At 55.1% G+C, this 23,427-nt stretch overlaps 1 protein-coding gene across 2 annotated transcripts in view; it reads right to left on the reverse strand.

Moving 5' to 3' along the window:
- CAPZB (capping actin protein of muscle Z-line subunit beta) overlaps positions 1-23,427 on the reverse strand; it is a 137,501-nt gene that overhangs the window by 17,596 nt on the left and 96,478 nt on the right. For both annotated transcript variants that reach the window (XM_057546967.1, XM_057546962.1), the window contains exons 4-6: positions 18,686-18,799; positions 1,999-2,140; positions 1,521-1,637 (exon numbers count right to left, since the gene is read on the reverse strand). In XM_057546967.1, coding sequence (XP_057402950.1) covers positions 1,521-1,637; positions 1,999-2,140; positions 18,686-18,799 — 373 coding nt within the window. The remainder of the gene's footprint in view (positions 1-1,520; positions 1,638-1,998; positions 2,141-18,685; positions 18,800-23,427) is intronic.

Consider the following 23,427-nt stretch of genomic DNA (forward strand, 5'->3'; position numbering starts at 1 on the left):
AACAGCTAACACCTGGATGACCAAAACCAAGATTCAACATTATCTGTCCCTGGCAGAATGGACAAAAACCAGAACATGAGTTCACATGTAAAACCTCATTTTAAGAAAAGATCAACTGCACAAGAACAGAAGGGAAACCCCCGGACCGTCAGCAGCTCGTGGGAAAAGAGATTGGGGGGGGGCCAGTGGGGGCCATTTAGCCAACTGCACGCCTGTGAGGTGCCAGCAGAGCAGCACGGGGCCCGTTCCGGATGCCTCTTTTTATGGAGACTGATGTAAAAGGAACGGGCTATCCCCCAAGGCAGCGAGCTCCCTGGTCCTACCCGAGCAGAGCGGCACAAACTGTCCTGTCAGGTTGGGAGATGACCTCTGAACTCTTCCCATGTCAAGACCCTGTGACTCAAGCAGTCTTTGGACTGCTTTGACCAGACATACCCATTTTTTCTGTATGAGGTGAACGAATATTCTGAGTTCTGAAAAGTGCCCTGCTGGGGTGCATAGTGGAGGATGCCAGTGACTATCATTCCGTTGCACCCCTGCATCCCTGGAGCACTGCTGCGGGGGCCAGAGCTGAGCAGAGAGCAGGCGTGTACCACAGGGCACCTGCCTGGGGAGGCCGGTAAACCTGCTCGGAGGCTCAAGAGGCTCTCCCTCTTCTGGATCCCTGAAGCTTCTTTTTCAGTCTTTTCTCTCCTTTTGGGGACCCTGGCTACTATCCCCCAGCAGCCTGCTGCCAAGCCCCTAGGCTGACCTCCTGGCTGCCGTCACTCCTCACTGCCCACCCCCACTCACAGATCACGGCCATCCGTTCTCGCTGCAGAAAGCACCTCTCCATTGTCCAGTGGCTGCGGGCTGCCCACACCCAGCCCTCTCTCGACTGTGAGAAAGCTGCCTGATTTCACTCTAGGAAATCAACACCCACACCCCTGTTCGTCTCCTCGACCATGGGTAGTCACATGACCCTCGCGTCAGGAAGTGATTCTGTCCTGGACAAGTAACCCGACCCGGCAGTGAGACGTTCCTGGGGTTATACTGGCAGACCTGCTCTGCAAGAGAGGCTCTCCCCCAGGATGGCCAGAGGCTGCCAGGAGCCCCCGCGTGGAGAGCCAGGGTCCTGCCCACATCATTCGTGTCTTAGACCCGGGTGGGCTGAACGATGTCCGAACGTCACAGTTAGGTGAGCTGACTCATTTCCATTTTCGCTTAAGTCAGTGAGAGTTTTACTTCCGTCACCTGCAACCAAGAGCCCTAATACATCATCTAAGCCACAACCGAGAAATTAATCCATTCTAAAATGTTACCAGCAGTATGCCCTAAACGTCACGGGAGCATCTTAACATAAACACACCTTGACCCCAAGTAAAACCTCCCGTGACTGAATGTCGGGAACCACGGACAGGCCTGTGGGGAGATCACGTCAGGCGCAGGGGCTGCCCCAGGACCCTCTGTGGGGCAGCTGCTCACTCATCTCCACACACGGCCAGCCCTGCGGCTGCAGCCGGGGGCGCTGACCACCCTACCTGTCTAGTAAGGCTGCCGCCGAGGTTCATGGTGCCAGAGCCGGATTTGTTGGTCTGCAGCCACAGCATCACCGTGGAGGTCAGCTTGTAGTGGGCGGTGCGACCGCTGGACTTCTCCTGCAGGATGAGACAGAGGTCAGCGCCTTGGGCACAACCCTGAGCTGAGGAGAGCCCGGATGGCCCCTGAATTCAGGTCATTCTAACACGTCCCTTCCTAACACGGCACCATGACATGACCTTATAGCATCCCAAATGGTTTTTAAAGGGGCCGAATCTGCGGTCACTGTGTCCAAGTTCTTTGGGGATCTTTTTCATCAATGACTACTGCAATCCTGACCTATCTTTATCCACGTGGCTGTGGGCACTTTCAGCAATCAGCAGGGGTTTATACGCCACAACATACCCCCATCAGGAAGCACCTGCTAGGGAACAGGCCGCACCGTTTGGGCTGCCAGCTGCGGTGGGGGGGGAGCTGTACCTGCACTTCCACCACGTGGATGGAGTCCCAGCAGCCTTTGATCTTCTTTGATCCATCTCCAGCCTTCTTTATGAGGATCACTCCAGCAAAACCATGATCCAGATCCCAGAGGTAGACAGATGAGACGCCGCCTTCAAAATACCTGCAGGAAACAGGCCCACGTGTCCATGAGATGTTAAGCCCGTCAAATTACAGATCATCATCCCAGGTCCCAGGGGTGGTCGTTTGGCAAAGATTCATCTAATAAATGTCTCTCTGGGATTAACGACCCTCCCTACGGTGGTTCCAGGGTTGATTCTTGCATGTGTCCTGCTCATTCGTTGGTCAGGGGAGGGGATGCAGCATCCTTTCGGGTGGGGGGCTCACAGAAAGAACACGGAATTAGGAGTCCAAAAGATGAATCTGAGTCTGAGCTGCCCTTCCTCTGGCTTTGTGGCCTTTGGCAAGCTGACTCCACTTCTCTGGGCTTCACATTCCTTCCAGACGAAGGATCCAGCAACGTGTGTGACATGTAACAGACCCTCAATGGGGCTCATTACTACTGAGTAATCATTATCGTGTGGTACTCCTATCTTTTGGGATGGCTACTCCACAGGCGAAAAACAGGAAAAACAGAGCAACCACAGTCCAGACTTCTCCCACTGAGAGCAGACAGGGCTCTGTTCCCTGCGGGATGCTCCACGGCCTGCACACTCTGGGGCTTCTGTGGGTTTTTCAGAGCAACCTGCTGCAACACTGTAGCCTGAAACGAAGGGCTAAGGCTGGGACCGAGCTTCCTCCGCAAGTCTGAGGCAATACTGAAAAATTCCTAATTCAGATCAAATGCAGGAGGGAAAGAAAAGGCCAGAGGAGCAAAGGAAATCAGGCAAGGATCCCAAATTCAAGGGCACCAAGGCAGCGGCTGTCCATACAGGTCCGAGGAGCTCAGAAAGCAGAGGCGGACCACCAGCTGACGTGCAGCGCCTCAAATTCTTCTGACGACCAACTACGACTCTGGAAAGATGGCGTCTCTGGTGGCTAATAGCACACTCTACCAGAAAGTCTGTGGCCTCTCTGACCCCATTTAACCCTGCATCAATGGTGCGGCAGGTGCACTCCGGGACTCTCCAGGAGGCCCGGGGCCGCGGCCTTGGATGTGCGCAGGCAGGCACTGAGACGCACGGGCTGGGGAGTCAGGCAGGCACGGGTCCCCACGTCCGCCCCGCCAGTCACCAGTTACGTCATGCGCTTATCCGCCCAATGACTACTTATCAAGAGCTACCAGCTGTGCGAACTGGGCCTTAGTTTCTTTATAAAGCAGGGACAGTACTGGGACTTCCCTGGTAGTCCAGCTAAGGTTAAGGCTCCACGCTCCCAATTCAGGGGGCCCGGGTTTGATCCCTGGTCAGGGAACTAGATGTCGCATGCCACGACTAAAAGATCCCACACGCCGCAACTAAAGACCCGGCACAGCCAAATAAATAAATAAATAAATATTTAAAAAACCAGACAAACAGGGATGGTATCTACTTTCTAGGACTGTTGAAAGACAAAAACAATACAGGAAAGTAGATACCTGACCAAAGATTATTATTTTCATAACAAAAACAAGTAATAAAAATAAACACGTATATGAATTACACCTCGATAACACTGTTACATAATAAAAAATATACATGGTAAATGCTAATATTTAGAGAATGTAAGCGACGGGTATACCAAGAATTCTTTGTACTCTTTTTTGGATACTTTTGCTGTAAATCAAACTCTTTCAAACTAAAAAGTTTTCGTACAAAGGCCAGTATGTGATATACACCAGGGTGTAACCGAGAGACAATCAGACGGAAGAGGTAGTCTCTCTTCACGCTGGAGAGCTGCAGGGCCCCGTGGCTGCTTTGTCTCTGGCTCTGACCCACCGCGGGCCCACTGGGCGTGGCGCATGAGGGTCCACACCTCGGCCTGTTCCCCTCGCGTCCTCCCCACCAGCATTGCTCAGGGAGACTGTCCCCACTGCTCCATCCCGCGCTACCCGTTGCGACTGAGCCGTCAAGTGAAACTCACAGCTGTCTCCCCTGGCCAGTCGGCCCGAGAAGGCGGGTGACGGCAGGAGGCTGTATGAGGTGCCAGCCCCGGGGCTAAATGTTGGTCAAAAGATTGAGGGACTGAGGTTGAGGGATTGAGGGAAAGGAAAGATTGAGGGATTGAGGACTCTGGCTTCCAACCAGGGCAGCAGAGCGTAGAACTGCGAGGGGAAAGCACGGGAGAAGGGAGAGACACACCTGCGGGCCCGAGCTCGGCGCCAGCCCAGGGCAACTCCGGGAAACTGGCCAACGCTGGGCACTCGGGGACCCCACTCAGGAAGGCGCTTTCCCTTGTTCTAAATCTCTCCCCAAACCCCAAGTAGGTAAGTGTTCTGGCGTAGAGCCTGAGGCCCCCCCCACTTCCCTCCACAGGGCCACCGTGACCCGGCCCAGCCCTGCAGGGAGCTGGTCGCACGCCGGGCCACCCTGGAACGCTCCTGGGACATGTGGGGACGCATCGGTCACCTTGGAACCAGACCCCTCGCTCAGGTGAGCGGGCGGCACAGGCTCCGGGGTTTTGGTGCCCCTCCCCCAACTCCCCGGGAGGCACAGCAGCACTACCGCGGGAAGGGCAGCCCAGGGCAGACCCGCCAACACCGTCCTTTCGGTGACAGATGGCTGGGTTCCATCGCATGGTTTTCCCTTTCTGCCTGCTTGTCGGGAGAGCAGCCCCACATCAAAAGGGAAAAAACAACTTTTAAAAATGTGGCTTTTCTTGTGCTGGCAGAAGTGGGCCGCTAATTCCTTCTTTCCTGGAGCGAAGGCGCGAAGCCCAGCGGGCGTGTTCGTCCTTCTGCCCCTCGAAGCCCACGGCCCCCCGCCTCAGGCGCCTTCCAGCCCAGAGTGTTGTTCTTGTCTCTGTGCTGGGACTCGGGGGAGGGCAGGTCAGGCTGCCCTGGGAGGGAACCAGCAGAGGGCCTGGTGGCTTGACAACCCTCCTTGACACCACCTGGCAACCAGTTCAAAAGCACCGGATGGCCTGTGGTTGAGCCCTCTCAGTCCCCTCCCTTAGATTTCTGTTTTCTTCCAGAAGAATAAAACAACAGCATTACCGTTCTGCGGGGCGGAACTGGCCATTTCCACTCCAAAGTCCCACCTCGCGGCCCTGCTCCCCCTCCGGGCAGCTCCTCCCGGCACCCTCAGCCTCCCTTGTGGGCCACGCTGACCAGGCCCAAAGTTACAAAATGTTGGAGACAAAGGAGGTAAAAATGCAAGCTCGACTCTGATGCTCACGTGGGTTACTATTCTTCCCCCAAATTAAAAAATTTATTAGAACATTATTTTAAAAAAAGGAAATTTAAAATTTAGCCCACAACACCATAAATCAGCTTATCCCATAAATCTCATTTTTCCAAATTCCCCTCCGGTCTCTGTCCAGACGCTTACTTTTTATGTAACTGTAGGCACAGCAAGGGGACTGGGCTGGGCTCGGCTTTCCTCACTTGGCCGGAATCACGAGCACCTTTCCACGGAGCCACATGACCTCCGTAATTGGTTTCATAGCTGGGAGAGTGTCCCGTCGGGTAGTGTCCTCACTTACAGGCGGTCTGACTTTCAGTGAAGAGATGAGGGCGGCAGCACCAGAGTGGCCACTGTTCCTCGTGCTGTTCAAGAGCGGACCCACATTCCATTCACCTAAAGGGACCTCTGGGGACGCGCACGGCTGCGAGTCTCAACCTGACGTTCCAGGACAAAGGCACTGGAGGACGCGTGATGAGAAGGGGCCGCTCAGAATCGCCCAGAAGGCCAGCCTCTGTGGCAGAGTGGCCGTGGGGCACGGACAGCCCCCCGTCCCACGGTTTATGGCCCTGCTCTGCGCGTGAAGCGTTAATTAAAGAGGGACCTCAACAAGTTTTGGGAAATTTATTCTTACCTACTGTACTTTGATCATAATGACATGAAACGGGAAAAAAAATAATTTTTACGTGGTTCACATTTATGAGTTTTTACATAAAGGCTTTTGTGGGTATTTTAAGAATGTGCTAAAATGTTGTCTGAAACCACATAAAGCCATCTGAGGAGTCGCCCGCCAGAACTAACAGCACACACATGGAAGCACTTTAACTGGCCTTTGTATATTTAATGAGTCAAATAGTATTAATACTGTTTAAATGCTAACATGCTATTTCAATAAGGGGGCTCTGCCATCCCTGGTGACTCACTCTCGGGCCGCGCATGGCAACATGAACGAGGCATCAAGAGTGGCCTGGCGCTGCGAGCGGGCTGCCGATGGGTTCACCCGGCCCGCCTGTGCTCTGCCCCTGCTCCACAGGGGAGGGAGGGAGGACGGTCCCAGGACCACTGCCATGGCCCAGCTGTGCTGGGCACAAAAGGGAAGGCCCAGAGGTCTCTGGTCAAGGGGGCAGCTTGGGGAACATCTTTAAAACGTGGACGCCCAAAGACGAAACCGCTGGGCTTTTCTTAGGCCTGGTACCTTCAGGGAGTGAGGGCTGAAATCTGCACACACGGTGAGGAGGGTGAATGACTTGTTAGCCACAGGGACACAGGGACAGTCTGTGGGGACACTGCAGAGAAGCCGGCTTGGAAAGTCGAACCAGGGAACAGTGGGGCCTTTCAGAGCTCCAGGAACGTCAGGAGTAGGGGAACCGATAGACCGACCCAGACCAACCCGGGAACAACGAGAGGAAAACGATGCTCTGATGTCCACCCAAGAGTGGACCCTTTCAATCAAGTGCCATCGGCTCCACAGTTGGTGGCTTTCAAGATCTTCCCAGCAGATTAACATTTTTTTAAGGCAAATGGAACTGCAGAGAATTCAGACAGCTGGCATTAAGGAGATGGGGGCACCTGGATTGGCTCCGTTAAGTCCCACCATCTGAAAAACAGTATGTTGACCACAACCAGGTTTCATAAACTTCAAAAGACCAGGTCACCAGGGCACAGCTCTGCGCTGGGTAAGCCAGGAGCCACAGGCAAGCCCCTCGGGTGGGCTGGCTATTTACCCGCACAGCCAATCACACTGAAGCGCCTGGGCGAGTCAGACCCTGAACCTGGATCAGCAAAAAGCCTGGGGTGTCAGTGACTCTCTTTTTCCCAGAGAGCTATGTCGTTTCCCCCTGAAATGCACTCCTCCACTTGACCAAAGTCAGCGTCACACATACAGATTCTATGACCATAACTCTCCAACCTCAGGACTTCTGGGGAGGAGGAGACAAAAGGGAAAACATAATACTTCATACTCAAAATGACCTACTTCACAAAATGGAAAAAAAAAAAACCCCAAACCTATTTCGGCTCCTAAAGCTTTATGGAGTGTTTGAGGCTGAGGTGTGCGTGGAGACCAGGATGGAAACTTGTCTCAGGAATCTGGGCTGTAACCAGGCTTGGCCAACGCGGGGCTGCGCATGTAACAGGGAAGCCGGGACTGGATCGGCTTGGAGGTTGGCCCTCCCTCTTTCCCATCAAATCGCCTCCTGGGAGAATAGCTGGACTTGTGGCTCTAATACAGAGGCCCCAACAGGTAATGAGTCACATGCCATGACCCCCACAAAAGAACCACAGCCAGCACAGATCTGCTGGGAGCAGGGTTCATTCAGACGTGGTCCTTCAGCTGAAAGTGGGCTGGGCAGCCTTCCCAGGACTGGGCAGGAGGCCGGAGCAGACGTGGATCTCTGGCAGCGTGATGACACCTGCGATTCGGAGGACGGGCAGTCACCCCCAAACCCAGACAAGTCGGTGCGGGGAGGGGGGCAGCACAAGGCCACACCCTTAGGTGCTGGAGTGTGAGCTTCTGCAGTCGGCTTCATTAAACAAAGCCAAGAGGAAGGCAAGGAATATTTATGCGGCACCAATGTGGTTTTCTCATTTGTAAGATGAAAACATTGGATCTGAGGTTCACTAGGGTCTCTCCCAGCTCTGACACTCCAGGATCAGGTGGCTGCATGAGGGCCACTGTGAGGCAGACTCTGAGTGCCACAGCGCAGATTCCGAACATCTTAAGTTGACCAAAACTCTGCTTACACACCTCCAGTGACAGCCGTTTCCACCACGGTTTTCGGAACGCGTCCCAGAATCTGCCCACGGACACGGGACAGGTATTCTGTGGACATTCCTTCCAGCACACACAGGTGCAACAATCCCCAGAGCAAACATGCCGATCGGCTTAGGCATGCATGACTTTAATGCCAGTTGCACTTAGACGTGCACATCTGGACCGTGGCTGCGGCCTCGCTTTACGAGGTTTTTATTTTTTTACTTAAAGAGGAATAATGAAGGCCTCTCTGGAAACAATGGTTCTGCTGCCGGGGCCGCCGAGCTGGCCTGGCACCTGACCACGCCGTCCCCACTGCATGCCACCCGCGAGCATCCTCTGCCTCTCCGGGCTACCCGTGAACACACTGCCCACCCAGGAGGATGTGGACGGTCAAGGCCTTCTGGAGTCGCCATCGCCCAAGAGCTGCCGTTTTTGAGAACCCATCCTGTGTCAGGGGCTCTGCATACATTATTCTACAGTTAAGATGGCGGAAACCCAGAGAGCAAAAGGAATGCACCCAAGTCACACAGCTGAGAACTGGGGAGCTGGCTGCCCCAGAGCCACGTCCTGTTCTCATGGCCCTGGTTTAGCCTGTGGGGCTGGACTGAGGTAAACACACACACACACGCACACACACACCCCCCCCCCCCCCCCCCCGTACACAATGCTGCCTCAAGGTGCAGGAGAAAGTCAGGGAAGGAAGGAAGGGGTACACCAAGTGGCCAGGAGTCTGGGCAACACCGAGAACCCTGCACTGGGAGTTCTGGAAGGAGGGCCCTCCACTTCAAGGTGGCAGCAGAGGCCTGCTGGCTGAACCGCTGGAAGACCACCCACCCTCGATCCTTGCACGAAGCAGCTTCCCTGGCAGCACAGGGTGCCCAGCAGGACCAGGGAGCACCACCACAGGAGGAAGCCGGTCCTCGCTTCACCCCAACACGTGCAGCCACACGACCCGAAGCATGACTGGCTGCCGTGCGGGGACAGAAACCCAGGAATCCTGGGGGAACCAGAGTCCTTGATGCTGACTCGGGGATCATGTTTGTAAATGAGCTTGTGTTCTGCACGCTCCTGTTTTCCATTTAACTTTCTTCCAGCAGATGAAAAGCAGACAGTGCGTGCCAAGGCAAGCAGACCCTGGGCACGGCCTCAGGAGCCTGGCGAAGGGGACCCACGTGGACGCACCATCACTGGCCTCCAGGCTGGGGGGCAACGAGTGGCCTGTCTGGACCCTGCGTGCACGGGCTCTGGGAACCACAGGAAATGCCCCTGCTTCAGAGCAGGGCTCAGAGCAGCTGAAACTTACACCACGAGAGCAGGAAGCGACTCGACCCAACTCCCCACAAAGCAGACAGGGCTTCTCTCCACGCGTCTCCCACTCGATCAAAACGGCGCAGCTGAGGCGACCTTGGCTTCCCCCTTAGCTGCCTCCAGCACTCTCACACCGGCCCAAGACTGGCAGCCAGAGGCCCACAGCAGGCAGGGCAGGTTCTCAGAGGCCCTCCAAACGCATGGCTGAAGATACAAATAACGTATGTGGAAACCCAAACACTAATTACGCTGCCGACAAGCTCAGAGCCAGACACGACTTCCCCGCCTTTACCCCGCGGTCCCTGGGGCACAGGATGTGTAGCAAGCGGCACTGTGGCAGGGTCCCTCGGGAGACCTTCAGACACGGGAGAGAGAGGCCCTCCACCTCCGGGCAAGGGGGAAAAGGTTCACGCGGCGGGGGCCACCCAGACCTGTGTGAAGGGGCAGGCAGCCAGGCCGATGGCCAATCCCGATGGTCCAGGTCTCACCTGCCCCAGAACCTTCCTGAACGATTCCATCACCTCACGCTTACTCTGCTCAGTGCTTCCACCCATCTCCCAGCTGGGTTCTGACTCTGGACACCAAAGGTAACTTGGCCTGGCTGTTTCTGGTGGTGGGAAACACAGGGTAACCTCAAACCATACGTGTCGCCCAGCCAGACTAGTGGGAGACCAGTCAGGACCAAGCAACCAGAATAAGAGGAGTCCGGGTCAGGGTCTTCCACCCAAGCCTCCAAACGGCTTCTGGAGGAATCTCTCAGCACATACAGTCAGAGCTGTCCCACGTACCCCGGGACCCTCCAGACCCTTCCCCAGGCGCTGAGGACTACACCCCAGGCCTGCGCCGGACAAGGACCCGCGCACCTCTCCCCACGGCTCCTGTCCCCTGGCCACACCAGCGAGCCCCTCCCCACCAGGTTACGCGGCTGAGCCTGCCTCCCCACGACCACCTGAGCTTCCACGATTCGCTAGGAGGGCTCACAGGACTCAAAAGAGTCGTGCTTGCAGCCGTGAGTTATTCCAGGGAAAGGAGACAGGGCACAAGCTGCCGAGGGAGGGAACCAGGTAGAGGCTTCCAAGACCGCCCTTGCCCCGCCCCGGGGAGTCACACGAGGTGCGCCTAATTCCCCAGCGACGGGCCGGGACCGCGTGTGAAGTGCTGTCCCCGGGGAGCCCACCACCCCCACCCCGAGCCTCGGTGCCCAGGGTTCTTACTGCTGAGCTCCTCTGCCTGGCACACACCGCAGCTCCAGACTCCAGCACGGAGGCTGCAGTTCTGCATAAACCATAGCGTTTGCGCAACAGTTTCCACATCGTGACTGCTCCTATCAGGGAATGGAACAAAACCTCCCAAATCCAAGTTCCCAGATGCCAGCCAGGCCTGCTCTGACGATGCTCCTCTGCGACAGGGACGTCCGCTCCAGTCAACCCACGGCCCCTCCCCGGCCACTACTATAGATGCAGCGCCCAGTTTTTGGTCCTTCTCAGCACTTACCAAAGGGTGCGAGTCCTTTGTTCGTTTGTTCACTTCTTCCCCTGTGTACCTCCTCACCCCTGTTGGGCCCAAGGGGCCCGCCTGACCCACCCCCACGGCACCTGCAGTGCTCAGAGCACGGCAGGCTCTCGGGAGGTATTTGTGCCTCCATCCTAAGTACTCTCTCCCGTCACCGCAGATGGGAACTACTTCACTCCATTCCTGAAACAGATTTACTCAAGGTCTTGCTGCGGTCTATGGCAGAGCCCCACCAGAACCCGAAGCCTCCTAACGCGGCCTGCTGCCTCGCCACGTCTGCACCAAGACCGCCCCCCAGCCACAATCAAAAACACATCCACACAGGTCACTGCTGCAAGATGAGGATAATTCTGTCACACTCGAAGGTGCGAGTGGACACCGTGAGTGCAAGGTGAGCCTTGGGAACAGCGCCTGACTGACTGCCCTCACCCCCCCCCCCCCAACATGGGCAGTGGCACCTTGCTGACAGATAAGGAAACAGAGGCCAGAGAGTGGACCACTCGCCCCAAGTCAGTGAGTAAGGGCAGAACAGAGCATCAGGGCCAAGTCTCTTTCAAAGCCCAGCGCCTCCCCACTCTGCAGCCTGACCCAGATACAGTGACTTCTGCTGGGAGGTGTCTGTGCCTGCTGCCAGGGTGTCCCCACCGACCACCAGTTATCTGCTTCCCATACTTCGGCTACCTCCATTTCATCAGAAAGCCTCCCACTGCCACCTACGCGTCCCATCAGGAATGAAACACTGAAACTCTCCAGGCCCGATGCTCACATCCCAGGAAGGGGTAGCCCCGGGGAGCCCAGGGTAAGAGGTCTGAGAAGGCAGCTGGGAACATGGAGTTTCAAGGACCCAAGAAACCAAGGCAACAAGCTTTTTCCTCACGGGAACATGGATGCCCTGCCCTCGCTGGGCTGGTGTCGCTCAAACGTCATCGGACAGAGGTGCAGAGAATGGAAGGAAGGAGCGGAAACAGCCACAACTGTGACCTGGTCCCAGCGGGGGAGAGGAGGCAGGGAGCCGGGGGAAGGTCCATCTGCCAGCACCCGGCCGCTGCCGGAGAGGCTCGCGGGCTCTGGGGCTGCCACAGGGACGCCAGCCTTGTTTCACTCCGTAAACGTCTTCCAGACAAGAAGGGCTGATTAGGAAACCTAATTAAGGCTTTTGAAGATTATCTCAGACCCGAAGCAAGGAAGAACACAAAATGCCTTCCCGCCCCGCTCCTCCACCCCCTAGACTCTGGCCTTCGTTAAGCTTTGATTTCAATCAATTGCACACCCACTAAAATTAACTTATAAGGCCAATAAATTGCAACCGCATGTTTGAAGGTATTATCTGCTGCAAGCCAAGAGCCAAGGATCGCAGAGCACGGGGCAAGATGCCTGGCACAGATGGGAGCAATCATCTCTGAAAGAAAGCAGTGCCAGCCCCTTCGGTTAGAACATCTGGTCTCAACAGAACCTGGGCCGACAGAGGACCCAGTGTGAAAGCCAGAGTGGGGAAGGTTTCCCATCTTCTCTGGGAGCCTGAAAACTCAAAGCACTGATCGTGGGGTTCATGGCAGCCAGCTGGTGGCTCACACCACAAATAAGATGTTTCTCTGGCAGCTGCAAGTGCTGACCCTCTACTAAGTCTCTCCCAAGAACGATGGCTCACGTAGGTCACGTGATGAGGTTCTGTGACCGACGAGCTACCCCAGGCTTACGGCCTGAGAAGGCAGAGACAACTCTGCCAAGAAAGCAGTGACCCTGTGAGCCAGCCACCCGAGAGGCGGCCCTTTCTGTGACCTCTCCCTACTCCCCAGGGGCTAACTGAGCCAGCCCATGAATTAGAGCCAGGAAACCATCTTGGGGCTTGGCAGAGAACGAGAGTAGCCTGGATGTCGGCGACCAAGGTGGGAGGGCTTGCGGGGAGAGAAGTGATGACGTCCCAGACGACTGGAGAGCTGATCAGGGCTTCCCCCAGCGCCAGCACTCCAGCAAAACCTGCCCATCATCTCCTGAGCATTTTTGGCAAATGGACTATTTTTAATCTAAAATCAGAGTTGTGCTATCAACGGTCGCTTAACAGTTATTCTCTTGGGGAAAAGTTACCACCACAATCCCTTTCTGTCACTGGTGACAGCAAAGAAGGAAATCAGTAAATGTGGGAGGGACGGGAGGATGGGAGGGTGAGAACGTGGCAGGGACCTGGGAGGAGCAGAGGGGAAGCCAGGAACTGGGGGGCTTCAAAGGAAATCATGCAGGACACACAGCTCACCTCCCTGGGCCCCTACGCGCCACTTGCCCACCTTGGGAAAGGAGTTGTGCTCCGAACTGCTGGCACTTTTAAGCTATGTGGAGAAATGCTGTGCACAGGCAGGAGAGGGGGGCCGCATCCCCACCGGAGCTGTAAGCCAGAGGGCCTGTTGGTCAGTGTGTCCCTGGCCTGGCCCCTCACTCGGACCATACCAGTTCCATATCCTAATTCCCTACAAAGTCAAAACCTTTATAGCCCCAGGGATCAAAGCCCAGAGCCCGAGGTCAGAAGCCAAGGCTTTCCCTCAGGACGCTGGGGAAGAAGCTTTTCTCTCTCTCGGCAGAGAGAAGCCGCCTTCGCCTGGCCTGGATTGTGTCTCAGCTGGCTCCATGCTCCCCGAAGTCTCCTTCCACTCATCTTGGTAAGGAGAACATCAGGAGTAAGAACAGGCTGATGGGCCAGGACCAGCCCAGGAGGAAGGGGAACCAGGAAGCTGTCTTCACTTCCGTGTCCACAGGTTCAGTCTTAAGGCACAGCCAACAGCTGGGGAGGGGGAGAGGTCCACGCCGGAGGAGGACATGGCAGGAAAGAGCACCTTAGGCCTCTTTTTTTTGTTTTGTTTTTATCCTGTTGGGTTTTTTTTTTTTCCTTTTTTTCCCTGTGCCACACAGTTTGTGAGATTTTAGTTCCCCAACCAGGGGGTTGAAGCCGGGCCCTCAGCAGTGAGAGCGCAGAGACCTAACCACTGGACGGCCAGGGAAGTCCCCGTTTTTCTTCTGTCGACCCTCCAGCCCTTCAGAAGCCAACAAATCTCTGTGAGCTGAGTTCAGCCCGGCCTTCCCAGGGTAGAGCGAGGGTCCTTCCTGCGAAGAGTCATGGAACAAGAAGCCCCCGAAGGCTCCTTACAGCAGCTGCTCCACGCAACACAAGGGGTTTCTAATTCTAAGCCCGAGGGCCAGAGTCTGGCAGCTTTCAGTCATTTGAGGGGGGGAGTGGTCGAGAGGCCGGAGCACAAGCCAAACTCAGTCCTAACTCTGCAATCCATCAGGGTCCCAGAATTCACAAACACCGCGTCGTCAGGAATAAAGTCGGGGTCAGTACAGGGGATGGGCCTGTTCATCACAGTCCTCAACCCCCGGGGGGCACAGGCCGAGCCCCACTTCGGAGCGGGGCACCCTGGAGCAGCGGCCGTCCGCATCCAGCCCTCCTGGGAGCGATGGTGTGCCGGTCCTCTCCTGGCAGCGTCCTTTCAGTCACTTTCTCTTCCTTCTGGCAGGGGTGGGTCTGCCCGAGGCTCCGGCACCCCTCGGCAAGCCCAGGACACAGGCCATCTTCCCGGCTGCTCGGGCGGCAACTCGGCAACCAGAGCCAGCAGACCGTTGAGGCAGTGTCGGGGAGCCTCCCCTCAGAGGAACCGCTGCCTGAGCCCACGTGTCCACGTGAAAGGCAGGCAGGTGGAAGAATCCACGGAGGAGCGCGGTGGCTTCCTTCACTGGGATGACAGCAAAGGAGTCTTCCTTACTGCGGGAAGAGGTCTATACTGCGGAGGGGCAGGGATGGAGGATAAAGAGGAAGGCATGACCTACTGCCCCTGCCTCCCTTGGAACAATCTGGTCCCTAGAAAACCTGGAGCAACCACTGGCCTGTGCTGCTCAAGGCCTCCGAGCCCCTCGCTAATCTCCGTCTGCTCCAGAACCACAGGGAGAAGAGCTCAGGCTCTGGCCCTGCCAAGGTTACCGACATGGCCACTAACAAGTCACAGGGCACTCTGACGACGGGGACTTCCAGAGGTGAGCAAGAAACTGGGAGGGAGGGGGCAGGGAAGGAGGAAGGGAAAGGAAGGAAAGAAAGAAAAAGGAGATTTGCATTCGTAATTATTAGACCAGAAATGAGTTGGCTCATCAAGTGTGGTCCAGCTGGGAAAACGGTCCTCACGTACGGCCTCAGGAGGGGGCGTCCTCAGGACACTGATAACACAGGGTGCTTTGAAACTGCTGACTCTGGTTGCCCAACGACAGCTCTAGCCAGCCCGGTGGCCTGAGGTTGCTGTGACAGGGAGAACTGGGCCTCCCCTCACATACAAGGGCACGAAGGGCCTCCTGCCCGCCTCTGTGGGCGCCACCCGCAGGCCTTGTACTCTCTCCTCCCCCACGGAAAAGCACACGGATGCCGCTGGGGACAGACGGCATTCTCTGGGCCAGGATTCCACCTCTACAGACCATCCCAGAACCTCCGGGGCTGGCTTGTCCTGTTAGATCCGTCACTGGGTGGAGGAAGCTGTCCTGTCACCCCCCCCGCACCCCCGCCAAAGCCCCCGCAGCCCAGCTCACCTTTACAGGAGAGAGCAGGCCCATGCACAGCCCCAGAGAAATACGGGTCATTAAGGCTTAACGCCACCTTCAAAGCGGACGTTCGCCCAGGCAGGGGAGCCTTCTCAGGAGGCGGTACAGAGAGTCAGACCTAGGGTACGAGCCCAGCTCCTGCCGTCTCCTAGCGGGTAAACCACCTGGAGGACTTCTCTGAGCATCGGTTTCATCGTCTGTTAAATGAGGTAACTCCCACTTACCCTACAGAGTCGCTGCAAGGATTGGGGGATCACAGTGAAGACTTTTTAATGGTGATGGGGAAATGCTCACGATGTTAGGCCAGTCAAGACCCCACAGAAGGCACACGTCTAAGACTGACCACGTGTCATTATACACGTGAACCAGCGAGACAGGAGGGAGAAAGGAGTCAGAGACGACACCTGCCTCTTCCCCAGGCCTGGCCCCAAACGGCAGCACAGGGCACCAACACGTCTGCATTGCTTTATTCGGGGAAATCACAGCCCAAATGTTTAGCTTCTAAGAAATCAGAACCAGCCTCGTTCTGATCCTTGGAGACGCTGGCACAGGCAGCCCTCTGCCCAGACAGCTCCTTTCCGGCCCAGGCGCCGGCCCTCAGCTCCAGCGTCAGCTCCCGGAGTGGCATTCCCGACCCCCCCCCCCAACCCCACCCACTGAAAGCCCGAGTCACTCCCTGTCCCGTCACCGTCACCGCACCGACTTGTTTGCACTCTATTGTTTGTCCTCCCACAGTGGACGCACTGCGCGGGCAGGGACGTGGTCCTCCGTATTCAAGGCCGGCGCCCTAGGACTTGGCAAGCAAACACTCAAATGTCCGTCAGGTAAATGGATAACTGTTGGACTCTGGAGTTGGGTAAGGATGGTTTCATACTGGACCATAACACGCGAAATACGTTACTGGCTGGGTGAAGTTGGGCAAGTGACTTCACCTCCCTGAACCTGTCAATTCATTTGTAAAACGGGGACAATCCTCTTGCACAGGCTGATGTGAAGATCAAATAAGACCGAGAGGCAGTGAACACTGGGCTCGCCCAGCCACTGGCTGGTAACTGCTGTTATCACCACTGCTATCTTATTATCAATAGTGTCACTATCCCATGAAACTGATTCCACTTGGAAATCCTTATTTAGCCGCTGGATAGGCTTCTTGCCAAATGGCCAGGTAAGACCAACTACAAATAAACCAGAGATGACAGCAACGAGGAAATCTCTCAGCATCACTGGAGGAGGATCTATTCTACCACAGGGCAAAGTTCTAGACGTAAGAACTCTTTAATCAGTGAATTCACTCTAACGGTGAAAATCAATAAGTTGTGGAAACTTCAGGCAAATATGGACTCAAGTCCTAGCTCTTCGCCTCTGTTTCCTGTGGTGAGTCATTTAGCCCCTGGGAACCTCAATCTCTTCATCTGTAAAAAAGGGAAAATCATCTCCCCCAGAGGTTCTTGAAAGGATTAAAGATAATGTATATACAATACTGGCACATGACAGGTACCGCAGATAAAGCTGAGTCACACAGCGACGCATTCGGGGGCTACCGAAATGTTCAGGGCCATGTTTTCATGGTTTCCTCAGAGCTTCTGCTTGTGTGTTGTGGGTCTTTTTGTCTGTCCGTGTGTCAGACTGAGAAGTGTCACTTTTCCTCCCAAACCAGCTTCTAAAGTAAATTCTTTATTATATGCGTTATATCAAATCTGCTAAAAACTGGAAAACCACGCCAACTGTCTGCAAGATGGAGACCTGAAACTCCTTCTCGAAGCGTAACAACACCAGCTTTCAGACAATGGTTTCAGCCGTTCAGATGCTTCGTTTCTCTCATTTCCATTTTCTTGCCTATATCCTAGGTCAGGTCAGGGAGGGCACCCTGTAGACCGAAGGCCAATTCCCACCTCCCTCAAGGCTCAAGAGATGGTTTTACATTTTTTTTTTTTAATTTATTTATTTGTTTTTGGCTGCATTGGGTCTTCATTGCTGCGAATGGGCTTTCTCTAGTTGTGGTGAGCGGGGGCTACTCTTCGCTGTGGTGCGTGGGCTTCTCATTGCGGTGGCTTCTTTTGTTGCGGAGGATGAGCTCTAGGTGCATGGGCTTCAGTAGTTGTGGCATGCGGGCTCAGTAGCTGTGGCACAAGGGCTTAGTTGCTCTGCGGCATGTGGGATCTTCCCGGGCCAGGGCTCGAACCCATGTCCCCTGTACTGGCAGGCGGATTCTCAACCACTGCACCACCAGGGAAGTCCCTGGTTTTACATTTTTAAAGGATAATATATACATAAAAAAGAAAGAACAAAGAAAAAGTGATAGAGACTTGTGTAGCCTGTAAAGCCTAAAATGTTTACTATCTGGCCCTTTACAGAAGTGGATGCCACGCCCTCCCCTAAATGACTGAATTTGTACTGAGGTAGCATTGCATGTATTACAGTTTTGTTACATTTTCAATACAGAACTTAATTAAAAATGAGATTCTACAGATTAAGAAAAAACGCTTCAGAGGATAACCTGCTTTGGAGCCTTTCCTTGCAAGGCGGATTAATGAAGTGGCCACCTTTCTGGTGGCGTGGAGGGACTGCATGGAAGCAGAAAGCAGACGCAGCGAAAACGCTTCCCAAAGTGCAGGCTGAGGCCCCCAACAACTCGGGAGTCAGCAAACTGTTGGCTCAGAGGTGGCTGCCCAAGGCCCACTGTTTAAGGACCTCGACTCCTCCCGCCCTGGTGACTCGTCTGGGAGCAGGGGCCCTGAGCTCCAGGTAAGAACAGAGTCAGGGCAGGCAGTGCAGTGAAAACCAGAGGGGCCTCTGGAGACAGACGGAGCCGGGTTTGATTCCCCACTCTGCCTCTTGCCTTGGACGAACACCTTAATCTTTCTGAACTTTGATTTCTTCATCTGGGAAATGGGGACTAAAACAGTGACCACATTTGTGAGGATTTAAGGATTTACGATGATGTGTATGAAATATCTGGCACTGAGTCTTGCACACAGGAGGTGCTGTCCCAATGGCACCTGCTGTTCCGGAGAGGCACGACGCAGAGCACTGCCCGGGCAAGGTAGCAGCCTCTCACGACTGACCCGATGACCACACTCGGGCCCAGCACCCTGCTGGGGGTGCTCAGAACTTTTACTAGTTAGGCTAGCCAGGTGGCAGGTCTAAGGGAGACGACTTGGCCTCGCGTTTCATCTATGAACTACCTATCAGAAGAGCTGCGGGGCAAAGGGCGTCCGGGCAAAGGGCGTCCATAACTCACAGGTCTCGGTACTGGTCAAAGGCATTGTTGGCTTCCACCTCCAGCTTCCTCAGCCGAGCAGAAGGCATGGCCCCGTCTTCCAAAGGAGGGTCATACTTGTTACTCCACGGTGACCTGGCGGGGAAAAGGAGAAGGAGATCACATGAATCATTCCAGCGAGCCATCGGCCCAAGCCCCAGCTTCTGAAATTTCAGAGGAAAAGCCATTATCCACAGGCCCTGGGCATAGACACGGCTTTCTCAAGGTTTGCAGAGCAACGGCTCAGATTCCATCTGACCTGGGTATGAACCCCAGGCTCCAACTCTCACCAGCTGTGCATCTCCAACAGGTGTCTTGACTTCTCTGAGCCTCCCTTTCCTTATGTGCAAACTGAGACTACTATCTACCCACAGGGCTGCTTTGAGGAGCAAAGGAGAAAAGTATTGATACATCAAGTGCCTAGATTAGAGACGGGCATATAGTAAGTGCTCAACAAATGTGACTTCTTTCTCACCCTTTTTAACATTTTCCTTTGTTCTCACCATTGTTTTGATCAATAGAGGCCCCTCTCTCCTCCCTGGCCTGCTGGCAGCTCTGGAGAAACTCTTACTCCTCAAAGATCTTCTTACATGATTAAGGCTTAAGAAGAGAGCTGTCAGTTATGGAAGCAGCAAGAGAGGCAGAGAGCCAGCCCCATGGGGACAGGCTGACCACACGTAAGAAAGCCTGAAGGACAGAGTTCTCCCTGTGAACAGAGGACGGCCTTCCAGCCTCCAAGGGCTGCGCACACAAAGAAGACTGTGAAGTAATGAGAACCAGTCTCACTTTTTCCAGCCCAAAGTCTTGCTGCATTTTTTAAAATGTATTTTGCCACATCAGGAAAGCATTTAATCACAGAGAGTGCTGGAAGGGGGGTTATAAGGTAAATAGCCACTCATTAATTCCCGCAGGTGGAGTTCACAGAGCTGGGGGTTCAAAGAAAGAGAATTAAAAAGGTGAGGGGGGGGCCCTGCCTGGTGGCGCAGTGGTTAAGAATCCACCTGCCAATGCAGGGGACACGGGTTCGAGCCCTGGCCCGGGAAGATCCCACATGCCGCGGAGCAACTAAGCCCATGCGCCACAACTACTGAGCCTGCGCTCTAGAGCCTGTGAGTCACAACTACTGAGCCCACGTGCCTAGAGTCCGTGCTCCGGAACAAGAGAAGCCACAGCAATGAGAAGCCCGTGCACCGCAACAAAGAGTAGCCCCCGCTCGCCGCAACTAGAGAAAGCCTACGCACAGCAACGAAGACCCAACACAGCCAAAAAAAAAGAAAAGAAAAAAAAAAAAAAAACAAAGTGAGAGGGTAAAAGAAAGGAGGAGAGGACAATATGGAATTCGGACAAAGTCCTTCACATTGTGGGGCATAAACACCTCGACATGTCCACGGTAAGAAACCCCACCGCCTCTCCCGTTTCCCCCCCTGACAACACCACTTCCCATCACTGAGGACTCCAAAGAACCTTCTGATTTGGGATTGCTGGTAAGGGAAAAAAGGCATCACCGCCTCCTGAAGCCCAGTTTTAGCTAATTCTGTGCACAGACGTCTTTCTTCGCGGTAACTGATGCCTGGCACCTACTGCAGCAGGTCACGTCAAGTCAGCTGGGCGACCTCCGCTCCCAGCCACCCTCAGGCAGGGGTCCCCCCTTTCTTGGCTGCTGGTCCACAAAGGTAAGTGGGGGAAGAGTTGCTGTGCTTGGTGTCCCAAAAGGGCCTCATGCAGCAGCTGCCCAGGCCACCTCAAAGCAGGAGGTGCTTGGTAACCCTTCTTTCCACACCAGCCCCTGACCTCCCTCACCAGTGTCGGGAGAGACTGTGCAGCAGTGGGCTGAAACGCTCCCCACGGCCCCGCGACCAGCAGCCAGCTCTTGTGGTCACACTGGGTTGTGCACAGGCCACAGCAAACCAAGGGCTGTTGGACAAGCCAGGACCCCACCTGGCTCGAGGAGCAGGCGAGAAGCCGGCGCCGGGCACCCTCTCACGCTCCCCGAGGCCCCTCCCTCCCTGGGCAGGGCTGACACGTCCGTTATCGCTGCGTTCACCCCTCAGAACAGTGCTGCCCGACAGAACTTTCCACGACAACAGAAATGTCCTGTATCTGCGCTGTCCAAAACGGTAGCCACGAGCTTCATGTGGCTCCTGAGTGCTTGTGTGACCGAGGAACCGAATTTTAAATTTTACTGAACTTGAATTCGTTTAGACAGTCAACTTTAGAACCTCAGCTCCCAGAGGGCAAGAGCTGTGTCTGTCTTGCTCTCCACTGTTTGCTCAGCGCCTGGAACAGTGCCTGGTGCTCGCCCACATGCTCATGAGAAAAAAAAAGGCAGAGGAACGAGTGAATGATCTCACACCCGACACAAAGCAGAAGTGACCACTGCCCCCGCCTGCCCCCGCCTGCCCCCGCCTGTCCCCGCCTGCCCCCGCCTGTCCCCGCCTGTCCCCGCCTGTCCCCGCCTGCCCCCGCCTGTCCCCGCCTGTCCCCTCACTCCCACAGATGTCGGTTCCTGCAGCACATCCCCACCCTTGACAACGAGAGCGCTCCAGGCAGAAGCCTGTGCAGTCTGCCCTCGCGGCCCAGCACCCAACACAGAGCTCGTGGGCTGAAGCCTGCCAGCGTGGGGTGGGGAGGAAAGGACACCCGGCAATCCTGCTGGTGCTCCTCCAAACCAGCAGAGAGGGAGCAACTTTCTGCTTTTTCGGCTGAGGGACACCTAAGCATTTAAAAAAAAAAAAAAAGAAAAAGAAAAAAGAAAATCAACGAAGACCTCTTGCCAGATCCAGAGACAAAGATGAAGTTGCAGAGTGCTGTCACCACCACTATTTATTTGTAAACTAGGCTTGGTACCTCACCTCCACTCACCAAGGGGAGTGCAGAGGAATCTGAGCGGGAGAACCGAAACTCCCCACCTGCCCTCCGGCTCCTCAAGACCCCAAGACTCTCCTCAGCACACTCCGGGGTCTGACCTTCGTTTCCACGGTTACAGAGCCATTGCTGTCCTGGGGGCCTGGAAGTCCCACCCCTACTGGCTTTCATTTAAAGGCGACCTGATTAGACATAAGAGCCGATCTCTCTTGAAGACTGGGGGTCTGGAATTTTCAAGACACATCTCTCCCTGCTCACAGACGACAGCATTTCAAGCCGTTAGTCCTGGAGCCGGGGTAATTGTAGCTGGGGGAAAAATCATAACATTACCCAGAATATCCTGAGTGGAAGGGGCACTCAGAACACATTTAAGAGCTTAAATGGAGGCCATTTGAAAAAAGACAGATGGACAGGAACGCTTAGATTTCAAAAGTCAGGCCTTTCATTTCCCTCAGAGAATGCTTTTTGTTTCGGCTAACAGGTTTCAAACAGTGCTGCTGGCAAACCGTCACACCATAAGGATCTTATTTAAGCGAACGATCAGACACAGGCCAGAAATGTGTGGAGAAACTCAGAAGACCTTGACGTTTTATACCGAGAAGAGAAAAAAAGGAAAGCCCTGTGCCCTGACACCCTGGGCTCCTCTTCAGCTGAAGACCCCCAGGCCCCCTACGGAGCCCCAGGAATGCAGGTGGGAGCCAGCAGGGCGACCTGGAGGTACCACATCCTGGGAAAGCCTGGCCTGGGCATGGACTGGAAATGATTCCAGCCTTCCACAGGCTGCTGGGCAACAGTTGCCTCACACAGCAAGCCCAAATTTTCAGGTGGAAAAAAGAAATACGACGACAATCTTGAAGAAGCAAGACTCAGCTCCAGGCCCCCCTCTTGCAGGGTGCCTCCCCTGAACCCCATGCCTGGTGAAGCCACTCATCCTTTGGCCGTGGGCTCCCTGGCCTGTCAGCCCACGTGGCACCCTCAGGGACCTCTCCCTTGGTGAGGACTAGACCTGGCCCTTTGCCCACAACCCGGACAGTGGCTGGCCCTCCCAGGCTGAGCCTGATCTGCCTCAGGGCTTGTCTCACCACCTTGGAGCTGGATGCCCACCTCTGCACCTCCATCTCCACACAGACCTCCGGGAACTCAAGACTACCCACAGCCTAGCTGACTCCCCACGTCCACCCGGTGGGCATCTGAAGCCTAAAATGCCTCCAAACCAGTCCTGCCTAGAGCCTTCCTCACCTCGACAGTCAGTGACCCCACCTTCCAGCTGCTCATCCGCCCCACCCCCGCACCTGCAAACACTGCTGGCTCTACTTTCAAAACTTGCCTCAAACCCGACTACCTCTCCCCATCTCCGCTCTAGTCTCCAGTCTAGGTTAGACCAAAATACATTCTTTACCTGACCTCCATTTGAAACTAGGAAAGGGACGTGATCACATGACAGTCGTCTAGTCTTGTCTAAATACTATGAATTCTTTGTAATTTCTCCCAAGTTCTGTGCTGTTCAGCCCTTCACACGTGTTATTTCTTTCAGCCCCCAAGTGCCCCGAGCCAAGCCCTGTGGCCCTGGCCTTCAAGGCCTCTGGCCTCCCCTCCTAGCCCTGGCCTCCCCTCACTGCTGTCTCCCACTCGGGCCTCCCTGCCAGGCTCCATCCTGACAGCTCACCCCACCCAAGGCCTTTAAAGGGGACACTCTTCTCCCAGACCTGCGCGGGACTGAACCTCCTCACCCTTAAGTCTCATTTCACACTTGACCGCCAACGCCAGAGCCTTTCCTGTTTACCTCTCCGCCTCTCCCTCCCCTGGTCTTCCATTATTTTCTTTATTTGCTCTTCAACAATATATTCTGTTTATGCAGC

This window comes from Balaenoptera acutorostrata, chromosome 1, assembly GCF_949987535.1.
Source record: "Balaenoptera acutorostrata chromosome 1, mBalAcu1.1, whole genome shotgun sequence".
In the NCBI taxonomy this organism is placed as follows: domain Eukaryota; kingdom Metazoa; phylum Chordata; class Mammalia; order Artiodactyla; family Balaenopteridae; genus Balaenoptera; species Balaenoptera acutorostrata.